The sequence below is a fragment of the Lygodium microphyllum genome, chromosome 5 (assembly GCF_053477565.2).
Source record: "Lygodium microphyllum isolate KBCC chromosome 5, Lygodium_microphyllum_v1.1.10, whole genome shotgun sequence".
In the NCBI taxonomy this organism is placed as follows: domain Eukaryota; kingdom Viridiplantae; phylum Streptophyta; class Polypodiopsida; order Schizaeales; family Lygodiaceae; genus Lygodium; species Lygodium microphyllum.
In genome coordinates this window covers 36,511,884-36,523,272 of record NC_141139.1, presented here as the reverse complement: position 1 = coordinate 36,523,272, position 11,389 = coordinate 36,511,884, and the positions used below count along the sequence as shown (strand labels likewise).

The following is an 11,389-nucleotide window of genomic DNA, read 5'->3' as shown; positions in this document are numbered from 1 at the left end:
AATCGAAGTGTCAAATATAAATACATCCCAAGCACGATGTAACCAAGTACATAAACTAATTGTATGTAAGAGATCCCCAAATAACTGAGATTACTCACTACTCAAACAACAATGAGATCTAACAAACTGTGACCAATCAGCTGTGCAGAAGAGATCTCCCAACAACTATGAGATCTAAGCTACAAACCAACTCACTACTCGTGAACAATGAAGCTCGGTACATAATGAAGCATGTATCCATGACATCGATAGTCTATCTAACATAAGGGAGTACTAGATAACCAAATGTCAAATATAGATTAGTCCACAATTATCACTAACTACAAGAATAGTGCCTACATAAACCAATGAGAATAAGAGAGATCCCACATACTCCAAAAGCTAAGCTCTGCAATGAAAAACTCAAAAATACTCCAACTAGAAGCAAACCAGAGTATCCAAAAGCAAAGCAAGCTCAATACATATACATCATTACATCAACCCAATAATATAAAGTGATACATCCAAAAGCATACAAATGATATAAACATCCAAGCTTGTAATTGATAAAGCACTAACAATGTAACTTCTACCAAATATCAATATAAGGAAGCTTAAAATCAAAGCTCAAAACTCAAAGATAAACATATCCAACATAACCAATAATAGTAAGCATATGTATAATCCAACGGCATTCCCAAGTGGCAAAATAGCATGTATTTCATTGATATTCAATGCATATGCTTGATATCCAATATTTATAACAACAATAAACCTTCCAATGACAAAGCAAATGAACTCCAATCAATCATAAAGCATTCCCAAGTATTAATACATCATCTCAACATTAAACCTTTAGTAAAGAAGCTTCAAAAAAGCATGAATATTCAAAAGTTTGATATCCCAAACTATGAACATGTCTGTCCACAACTATGAATCAATGATTGATCATATCTACCCCAAATAGTGCCCAAGACGAAGTCCAAGATGCTAAGGACAACACCCAATAGCTAAGCAAGGAGCAACAATACTAAGAGTGGAAGACTAGCGTACCAAATGCAAGAACAATGCTTAAAATTGCACCCCAATTTTTGGGCTATTGTCCTGGGGCATGCCTTGCTGTCTAACCTTAATGATCATTGGGTAATGATTAAAATGCCCTCTTGGAGCTAGCAAAGTTGTTTTATTGTTATTAATTGTTGGGTTCACATATACCATATCATCATAAATATTAAATAAACTAGGCATACACACCACTCATGCTAAAAATTACTTAGAGATAGCTTATATCAATCTTTCCTCCAAAGACACATAAACCTCAAAACATCAAATGTAGAAAAATATCTTTAAACAAGCTTTAACTATACACCCCATGCAAGGGAAGGACATGTAACCTTTCATTCTTAAGATTGGATAGCATTGCCTAGCTTTAGAGAATCAAATCTACATGACTAATCCCAAATTAACCATCAATTTTTTCCAAAAATTAATCAAATGATACCTTTCATTTACATTAAGCTTGAATATGAACATAATCACAATAAACTTGGTCACTCCAACATGCAACTTTGAACAAACCTCAAGCTCTCACAAAGCCGCTAGCAACCTTCCTATATGTATGTATACAATGGATACACATGCATTTATAAATTGTTATTATGAAATGCAACTAAGAGTCTAGCAAAGCATCAAAACAAGATAATTTAGCAATGCAAGTGAAAAAGCCATGAAGTAGAGATACACTACTCATTTATTGACTTGTGGATTCACTCATGCATCGAAAAATTATAAAATGGAGTAGATATACACTACATTATAGGTTCTTAAGATCCATGCAAGCAAATTTTCAAGACGAATTGTAACATGCATTTAATAGTTATAGGTGGCAAATAGATTGTCTTTAAGTGAAACATATCCTCATATTAAATCACAAGGTTTTCAAACCCAACTTCCAAGTTGAATACAATGTCAATTCTTGTAAGTTGCCTTTATTTCCCAATGTGTCCAAATACATTTTTCAAGTCTATAATTTGTTTTTGACGTTATTTCATGATTTGATTGAAACTAGGAAGTTTTTTTTACCATGATGGCCAACAAAATTAGACAAACCCCATTTGACAAAAATAAGTAAAAATACAATCCCTTGTTTGGTAATGTTTTATATTGATAACTATTCACTTAATACCTCTCAACCAAGTAACATAAGTCTTTACACATCAAGCAATCATCCCATAGTGTGTCAACGAATTGGCGTAGTCTTGTTTGCTTGCTTAAGCTCTGATTTTTGAATATTAGCATGCGGTTGATCCACAATTGTACTACTTTCACCACATACATACAAAATTCATCATGTTATGTGCTTCCAATATGGGCTTTTTAACATTTAAGATAATTGTTGAATAGCTGGGATCATTATGATATTCGAAAATTCATCATGTTAAGTGCTACCAATGGACTTTTAACATTTACGATAACTGTAGAATAGCTGGGATCATTTTTTTATAAAAGAGGGTTACATTTGTCAATCACTTTTAACCATCAATAATTATTAAACAAGGAACCTGCCGCATATAAATAAGGTTCACCTAAAAAGACCCAATATTTCAAAGAGCTTGCTCTCAAAAGAATCACTGCATGCCTTTGCACCTGCTTAGAGGCAGACAAAAGAAGACCACCATAGTACATTACAACAATTTGCGTTTCAAGTCCCTCACAAGTACACTTCAAACGACCACTCTTAAATGTTAATGTTACTTCTTTAGGAGAATAGAGAGAGCCACATTGACATCCTTAGAGCAACCTTTCCAGCTCTTCATAGCAATCCGATTTGGTATGCCAAAAGATAACAAATGAAAGGCATGGAAATACACCTACTTCAAGCATGAGCTCTTTATAAGGCTTGCAAGATTCAGGTATAATGCTTTGCCTACACTGGTTTCCAACTTCATTTGACCTTACTTGTCACTATGCTGGGTCCTTATCTTCCATGCCACGTGTTACAACTGCCAAATTGTTCCCACTCTTTGTTGAAGACCCCCCACCCCGAAAAAAACAAAAAGAAGACAACATACACGTGTAAGCCTGAGGGACACGGGGGGGGGGAGAGAGAGAGAGAGAGAGAGAGAGAGAGAGAGAGAGAGAGTTTTGGAATACCAAATGTTACTACACAAAAAGCACACATACAAATAGAAATACTGATTTTTTAATACTGAATGTTTACTACATGAAAAGCACACATATGCACATATGTGTATGAAGCAACATGCTTGGATGGGGATACATGTATCTCCACTAATGGATTTCTACCCTTCTGATCTACAGGTTTCAGCATTCGAGACATGAAGTGCCAATTCTGCATAGCATTAACCCATAAGCCAATATTAAGAAACCAGGAATAAACCACAAAAGGCGTTCTCTAGCAGCAGTTGATGCAGCAATAAAAGATCAAAAGAGCAAATCAGAAAATGTAAATACTCCATAGCACACAAGCGCAAGGCAATCCGAAGTGAACATTCAAGATGTTACACACACGCGTGCGCGCGCGCAAAATTCTCACAGGATAAACTGCACTAGCTGTTTGCCCTGGACAAACAAGGTCACATACTTCATGTATCAGCAACATTCTACATTCAAGTTCCAAAATACCACAATTTCCAAGATGCTATGGAAATGAAAGACCATTTTCTCCAGCTCAAAGAAGTTCACTCCTGTCTCACATCTCCCTAGATAAGGAATATACATATCCAGTTGACTAGTCACGTGGAAGCAGCCAAGACCTGGTCTAGAGCTGGCACCATAGACATCCTCTATTTAGCTCTAGCCCCTCTGCAGTCTCACCAATAAAGACCTCATTCAGGTCAGTGTGGAAGGCCTCCTTTCTTTAAAATCCCTCTTTGAATCAGGGCATAAAAGATCTAGCAGAAGGCCCATTGGCATTGGCAAACACTCACACATCCATCTGTCTTACATAATAGCTATCATCACTTAAGAGCAATTGACTCTTTTGTTCAGCTGGCTGTTCCCCCCTTCACCTGCTTGTTCCTGAGCTGTGCTTCCAGTACAATGTTGAGGCAACCTCAAAATCAGGAGGCTCATTCCTGACCCAGTTGTCAAATCCATGGTCATAAGTTCATCTCGTGCATGTAGACAGTCAATAGTGTATTATCCACCTTGGGATGGAAAATTTTCTGCTAGACAGGGTCACACACAGTGCTGTCATGCAAACCTCAGTAAAACATTACTACCAAGACTTGAATCTTCTACCTTGACTCCTCTACCAATCATTGCCACACAGCCTCAAGACACCAAATCATGAACAGTTCACAGCTAATGTGTTAGTATTATTAGTGTATTATATACCCTCGGCAGTTGACTTTTCTGCTATTTGACAAGTGGGATACAGAATCACATGCATTGCTACCACGCAATTTGCAAACCTCAGTAAAATACAGCTAGATCTTCTACCTTAAGTCCTTGCCAGACAGCCACAAAGCATCTAATCATGAACAGCCATGGCCAATGTGCCAGAATGCTGCTATATTGTCAGAGAACAAATAGGATTTGTGCTATTTCATTATGGTTCAAGCTCACCTTGAACTTCCAGAATCCAAGCCCAAGCTACAACTGACATAAAGAGAAACAACTGACAGCTGACAACAGTAGCAACTCTCAGGGTCATGATGGGACAGGTGATGGGACAGGTCTATACTCTTTATTTCTTTTCAATTCCCTTTAACTAACTGCATGACTCTCACCTTCATGCACTCTCTTTCCGATTCCAAATATTTTCTTGCTTACCGGGGGCTAAACATATTGCTACTAAAAGAATCAAAAGCATAAAAACTCAAGAGCCTTTTCAATTCCCTTTAACTAACTGCATGACTCTCACCTTCTTGCACTCTCTTTCCGATTCCAAATATTTTCTTGCTTATGGGGGCTAAATACATTGCTACTAAAAGAATCTAACGCATGAAAACTCAAGAGCCATAAATGCCTGAAGGCTGAAGCACATATCATGAAGGAGCCAAGGCCCAAGAGGCAAGGCCTACAATAGATACAAATATCAAGTCAAGCTCTCAAAACAAGGCTCATGGATAGCACTCTAAAGCCGTAAGCTACATTTACAAACATGCAAGCCTGGAGGGCTGCTGGGCTCCTCCAAGATGTCCATGATAGTATCCTCACCTCCCACCTCATCTATGGCCTCCCGTACTGCCTCCTCAACTCCCTCCCGAAGCTCAACGACATGCCCCCCTATCTGCTCCTCCTACTACTCCATCTCCTACTACGTAAAAGGGATCAGCCTTTGCAATCCCACTTTTGCAAATCATACACAACTTTTCACTGGTAAAGACAAGATCATTGGCCTTCTGCACACCAAGGCTGCTACCCTTCTTGGAGGCAAAGTGATATGGGGTCCAACATGAATGCAGCTGATGCAAAGGAGACCGATAAGCATCCCACCATGTCACACATAAGTTGCAGATCTCATCATATTGATCCCTGCCCATAACCTTGTAGACCTTGCAATACATGGTTGCAGAACATCTACAAGGTAATGAGCCATACAAAGGAACTGTAGTGTGGTAATAATGCCCCTCAACAGCACCACACTCTCACACCCGCCGACCATCTTGTCATCTATCCACTCATGGGCAAGTATATCAACATCTTGCTTACATCCAAAGCATCATGCCATGAAACAAATACATCTCACCATGGAATGCCACAAGCCCATGTACGGATCTTCTATGATTGTTGCTACATCCATCTACAATGAACATCACTCAATGAAGATCACTCCATTATGTACCCAATGGAGTTGATGATGAGGGTTGAAGGGGGCTATGGCAACTAGTGATTCCAGCAAGTGGACTATCCCCATGCAACTTGGGATCTTGGTAGGCAACTATGGTCAAGGTGTTCACCACGAGCAAGGTTGACACAACTCAACAACTAGGCTATAAATCGTCCTGCGTGATGGTGACATACAACACCCTAGAGAGCCTAGAATGTTGTGTGCACCCATCTTAGATGTCCATGGATGTAGCAAGCATTCCCTTCTTCCTGTTGTTCCATTTTGCTACAATCCTAGTAAATTTATGGTCTCATGGACCTATTTATGTGAAAAAAGGCCCAAAAGACTTATAGTTGAGCTATACCTCAAGCTTTTGAATCATGAAACTCGAGAGCCTTAGTAGGACCATTGGCTCAAAAAAGGCTCTGAAGGTGTCATGGACTAGACCACTCTTTCATCCCAAATATCTCGTTTTCACATCTTCGGCAGCTGCCATTTCTCATCACCAATCTCTCTTGGTCACCACAAGCAGTTAGTTATACCCACCAAAAGTTGACTGGGAGTGCGGCCCCCCTTCAACATTCATCATCAACTCTAGCATTGTTGTGTTTGATAGGTTCATCATCAATGTTGCCTAGCTACCTACATTAGACTTCGCATTTGGTGATTTGATATTTTTGGGATCTGCTCTAAAGGATGACTCTCTCCTTTAATGTCCCTCAACTTACTCAAATTTTCATTGAGTTGATTTCAATGTGTGTTCTCTCATTTGCAATTTATTATGTTCATTTGTTAGTTTTATTGAGACACTTTGTTGTGTCCCTCAACCCACTCCCACAAGAGAGTGGTTGTTGTTTAGGAAGTAAGGCATATGCTAGGTACATGATGTTCTATTGGAACCAACACTTTGAGTACTATGCATGGAAAGTTGAAAAGCAATTCTTTGGTTAGAGCAATGTAGTCTTTTGGTTAGAAGCAACTTTTCCAATAGCTGAATGTTGATATAGTATGGAGCCACGATTGTACTTTTGCTACTGCACTCATTAAAAGAGATGTGAAATATTGGCATTATGGGACACTAGGTTCAATGATATGGATTGTATATGGAGTCTCCACTCAAAAATGGGTTCTCAAACTCATTTGACATTGACCATCTAGTTAGGAGGAACACATTGAATGCATCAATAGGAGAATCCAACAAATGGATATATTGGTGAACAACATCCTCCAATGAGTGTGGTTACTACTAAATATCACATGAGCTCCTTTATGACCTCACTACAAGTCACACAAACCTTGATTTGAGGCACGTTTCCAAGTGAATACACACTAACAAAGCTCTCAACATTATGGTAGGTATAAAGGACATTTCTTTGTAACATGAAACATGTATCTCACATGTGCACCTATCTTGTGCAAGTGTTATTTTTGTTGATGCCCCATATACTACTAGACATTTTAAGTTAGACTTATACATGACATTTCACTATAAGTATGAATCATTAATCCAAGCCTTTCAAGGTAGAGAGAAATGCACAGAGTCCACATGTTGAGATCGTCAGCACATTACAAGTCAAGAGATCTCAAAGAAACTTAAAAAATCACAATTAAAGTAGTTATTGAAAAAAAAAATGAAAAGGATGAAGGTACGCAAAGATAAAGAGAGAAAAGCATATATTAGCTTTTGTCTTACATAGAATTATACAAAATTCAAAAAAATAAGGCCTTGCTTCAAAAGATCAAATTATATTTTGAAATATTATTTGGAGAGCAAGAAAGAAACAACTAATAGAGAGAGAGAGAGAGAGAGAGAGAGAGAGAGAGGAAACAAAAGGAAAGTGGCTCCATGAGTAGTGAAGAGAGTAGAGTAGAGTAGAGTAGAGTAGTTTATTATCGTCCACGAAAGGCCAAATTATGACCAATGGGACCTTTCCAGATATACAATGATTCTCCTCCCCCATGGTAGGAAAGGGTAGCTACGATATGCAGCATGGTTCTTCCAAAAGCGTAACATGCGGGTGATGAGAGCCACTAACTTCGATATAGGAGTAGTGGTCAAAAACTGCTGAAGTGGCCCCTATAAAAGGATATCAAAGTCAGCCCGTATGTGTGCATATGCTGGGCATGTCATAATCATGTGCTCCTCTCATTCTACACTCTGTAGTCCACACAGCTTGCATAACTTCGTCTCTCTTGCCTGTCCACTCCATGCACCTATCTCGATCAATAAAGTGTGTGATCAAGTTCGAAGTCGTGCAATACTCCGTCTAAATACCACTGAGAGCGGGGAGAGAGAGAGAGAGAGAGAGAGAGAGAGAGAGAACCACCTAACCAATTTGATTCATGATAAAACTTGTTATTGATTGACCTAATGACATAGCAAATATAGTCAACATCACAAACAACATGTCAAATGAAAGAATATCTAACAAGCCTTAATAGGCAACCAAATAAGAGATAGACACAAAGTTTAAGATGGCGAATCTAAGGGAGGAGCAAGTGTCAATGGAATAAAGACCCTAGTATGACAAGTTGACTAGGTAATGAAACCATTAGAAGATCGATACTTAAAATCACATTGATATACAGAGACAAGCCCTAGCTTTGAACTAAAACTCATTATGCCTAGTTGAGGATTGTGTTCAACAAAAGATCCTCCTTCTCTCTATAGCTTAGAATAAAGATGAATACTAAGAAGCTAATGAAATATGAATCACTCAAAAACACGAGATGTCAAGAGTGTGAAACTCAAAGAGAAAAACTCACAAGAGTATCTTGATATTTGAAGAAAAGAGAGTGAGTAACAAGGCCCAACGCCCTCATTTATATTCGCTCAACTACACACCGAGTAGCTCAAGGTAATCATCAAACATCTCACCACCAATACATTTCACCCCTAAAACATTGTGTTTCACCTTGAAACGTTTCACCTCTAGGCAAGTCCCAAGTGCGATGCCATGTGAAACAATTGAATAAAACACATGAGACAACTTGGTTTATAAGCAACAAGTTACAACTTACACATTTAAGCTATATAAATTATTTCATGTCAACAAATGATATCTTTTTTTTTCGAGGTGCACAAAACCAATAACATTTTGTATAGAAGTGTGTGGAAAAACTCTCATAAAAGAAAGAAGAGCCATTCCTTTCATTTGCAAATCATGTTTCAATCAGCCATTACACTCAAAGCATTTCGTGTTTCAAAGAAACATCTCATATGTTTTAGGCATTACAAATTTCAAGACTAGTGAAATGCTTTCACAATTAGCATGAGCTAATTAAACCTTATATGATGCCCCTAAAGCATGTTAGCATGATGAGACACAAACACATGAAAAGTGTGAAAATATTCCTAGCATTTGGTCAAATTCGAAAAGTTGGTCCAAACATAAAATGCAAGGTTACAAGCATGTCCATCAATTATTGTCGTGCCCTAACTTCTTGTCCCAATCCCATCCCATCCCCATCCTGTCCCCATGTTAGAGCCCCCTTTCATGGTGACAAAGGATGGCAATTTCTATCCCCATCCCCAACACTTGTTCCACGTGTCAAGACTGGATTAATATTTCAGGTCCTCTTTCCAAGAGAGCTTAACAAACAATAATTAACAAGACCTTCACTGACAATTTTTAAAGAAAATTTGGTTGAAAGTTGAGATACAAGAATACAACCATGTCCATCAACTGCCATCCTACCTTACATGAGGTTGTTAACAACCTACGAATATAGATCCCTGATTCAATTTAATTTGCAGCTCATTCATGAAGTTTGCAGCAGGTCAGATACTTTTATATTACTAAGACTTCCAGGAAGTTTTTTGAATCTTCCAGAAACCAGTTGTACTGATCATACAAAATAAATAAATCCAAGGAGAAATGCCTAAAAAAAGAAGCTATGAGAAAACAATTCAGACTGTCATATGAATATCACTACTAGTCCTTGCAAGCTCATGCAAAATCACAAACAGTTACAAAAGTTTAAAGTTTTCATACCTCAACAGCCAAAAGAAGCTGAAATGAGACCCTCAATAACTCACCCACGCACCACAAAAGACTGCCTGCAATCAGCAAATCAGTCGCCCCATGTCTGCATAGTGTTGCTTCCACCTTAGCAGTGAACTGGCAGGCTTGCTGCCATACCTGATGGATTATTCATCCTCACCTGTTAATACACATTACAAGCTTGACTATAAATGCTAGCCCATGGACGAAGAAGGGGACACTTACATTAAGATCAATATTTGAGGTCATGGCCAGGGATATGCAAATTGCCACCCAATTTCAGAAACAAGTGGCTTCCTTATGGTACAGTACATGTCATCAAATTAGGTTATAGCCAAGGATCTAACAGAAGAAGTTCATCCTGTAGGGGTGCTTGAATGGACTATTTCAAGAAGAGTGGACAAAAGTTGTGAGCTGCCATGCAGCAACGGAGTTCATCTGCTAGATTCAGCCGGAAGGGGCCTATTAAAACCACCCCTTCGATTCATGTACTGCCGTGGTTGCCGCTTTGAATTGAACTTGATGCCAGAATGGTTGGCATCGGGAACACAGGTCCCCTTGGTGGTACTGAATCCTGTAGGCATCCCAAGCTTCTTCATCATGAGCTCCTCTTCATCAGGTTCTTGCGTCGTCTTCTCCTGCTGCTCTCTTGCAATTCCATCGACGAATTCCGCAACGATAGCTGCTGTGTGGCCATCTGTTTTCTTCGAGAGGGGATCTTTCCCCTCCGGGCCAAGCTTGCCGGCCTTGTCTCCTGTTTTGCGGCTGGGGGAGCGAGACCTTGACTTCGAATTGGAGCGCCTGCGGCGAGGATGATCTGGCGAGCGAGAACGGGAGCGCCTGCTTGCCTTGCGGCCATGGTCTCTGTCACGATCCCTGTCTCTGTCTCGGCCTCGGACGTGACGGACGTCCTTGTGGCGGTCCCGATCGCGGTCTCTGTCGCGCTCTCGGCCCCTGTCTTTCTCTCGATCGCGGTCTCTTCGGTCTGAGTCCATGGCTAGGGCAACCGCAGTTACCAGGGGTGCGGCTCATGCTTCGGCATCGTTGGGGTATTTATAGGCCACGTGGCGCCACCGAGATATTTACATCATCGTGAAATATAAAACTGTGCTGCTCAAGGTAGGGTAGATGTGCCACTATGAGGTCATGCGAAATGACCATCCAAATGCACATGACTTCTAGGTCATTTGATGGCATGTGGGTGCATGGGAGCATCATCCATGTGTCTTTGGACTCCAACCTTGTGGTGGGCCCCATTGCCACGTGTCCATTGCCTTTTGGAAGGGTTATTCAAAAAATGTGTTTAAAAATCGTTGTAAGGGCATCCCTTGCCGCGTGTTGGCACAAGCCTACTTAAGTAAAGATTCAGTAGCATGCATGTCGCAGAGAGAGAGATGTCTTCATTGATGTGGCTTCTATGAGCCTCATGAAGACCGTTTAACACCTCCTTCTTTGTCACTTGTTGCTCACTGCTCCGTCACTTTAGTGATAATCCAAAGCCTATGTTAGTAATAAGTAGAAATGTCTTCATGTATGGAAAAGTTCTAGTGCATCCTCATAAATGCAAGACAAATCTTCAAATGCATGCCATGTTTGAAAAATGCACACA

General features: G+C 39.7%; 1 protein-coding gene across 3 annotated transcripts; it reads right to left on the bottom strand.

Moving 5' to 3' along the window:
* Positions 1-2,421: 2,421 nt before the first annotated feature.
* LOC148035691 (U4/U6.U5 small nuclear ribonucleoprotein) lies at positions 2,422-10,827 on the bottom strand. Of its 3 annotated transcripts, none has more exons than XM_087677700.1 (3): positions 10,006-10,827; positions 9,772-9,918; positions 2,422-2,625 (listed from the first exon to the last, which is right to left on the bottom strand). In XM_087677700.1, exon 1 carries the CDS (start codon positions 10,773-10,775, stop codon positions 10,215-10,217), a length of 561 nt encoding a protein of 186 aa, XP_087533826.1. In that variant the 5' UTR covers positions 10,776-10,827; the 3' UTR covers positions 2,422-2,625; positions 9,772-9,918; positions 10,006-10,214. The 3 variants fall into 3 exon arrangements, with proteins under 3 accessions (XP_087533826.1, XP_087533825.1, XP_087533827.1); XM_087677701.1 differs by lacking the exon at positions 2,422-2,625 and adding an exon at positions 3,088-3,331; XM_087677699.1 differs by lacking the exon at positions 2,422-2,625 and having other exon boundaries at positions 3,049-9,918.
* Between the last annotated feature and the right edge of the window lie 562 nt (positions 10,828-11,389).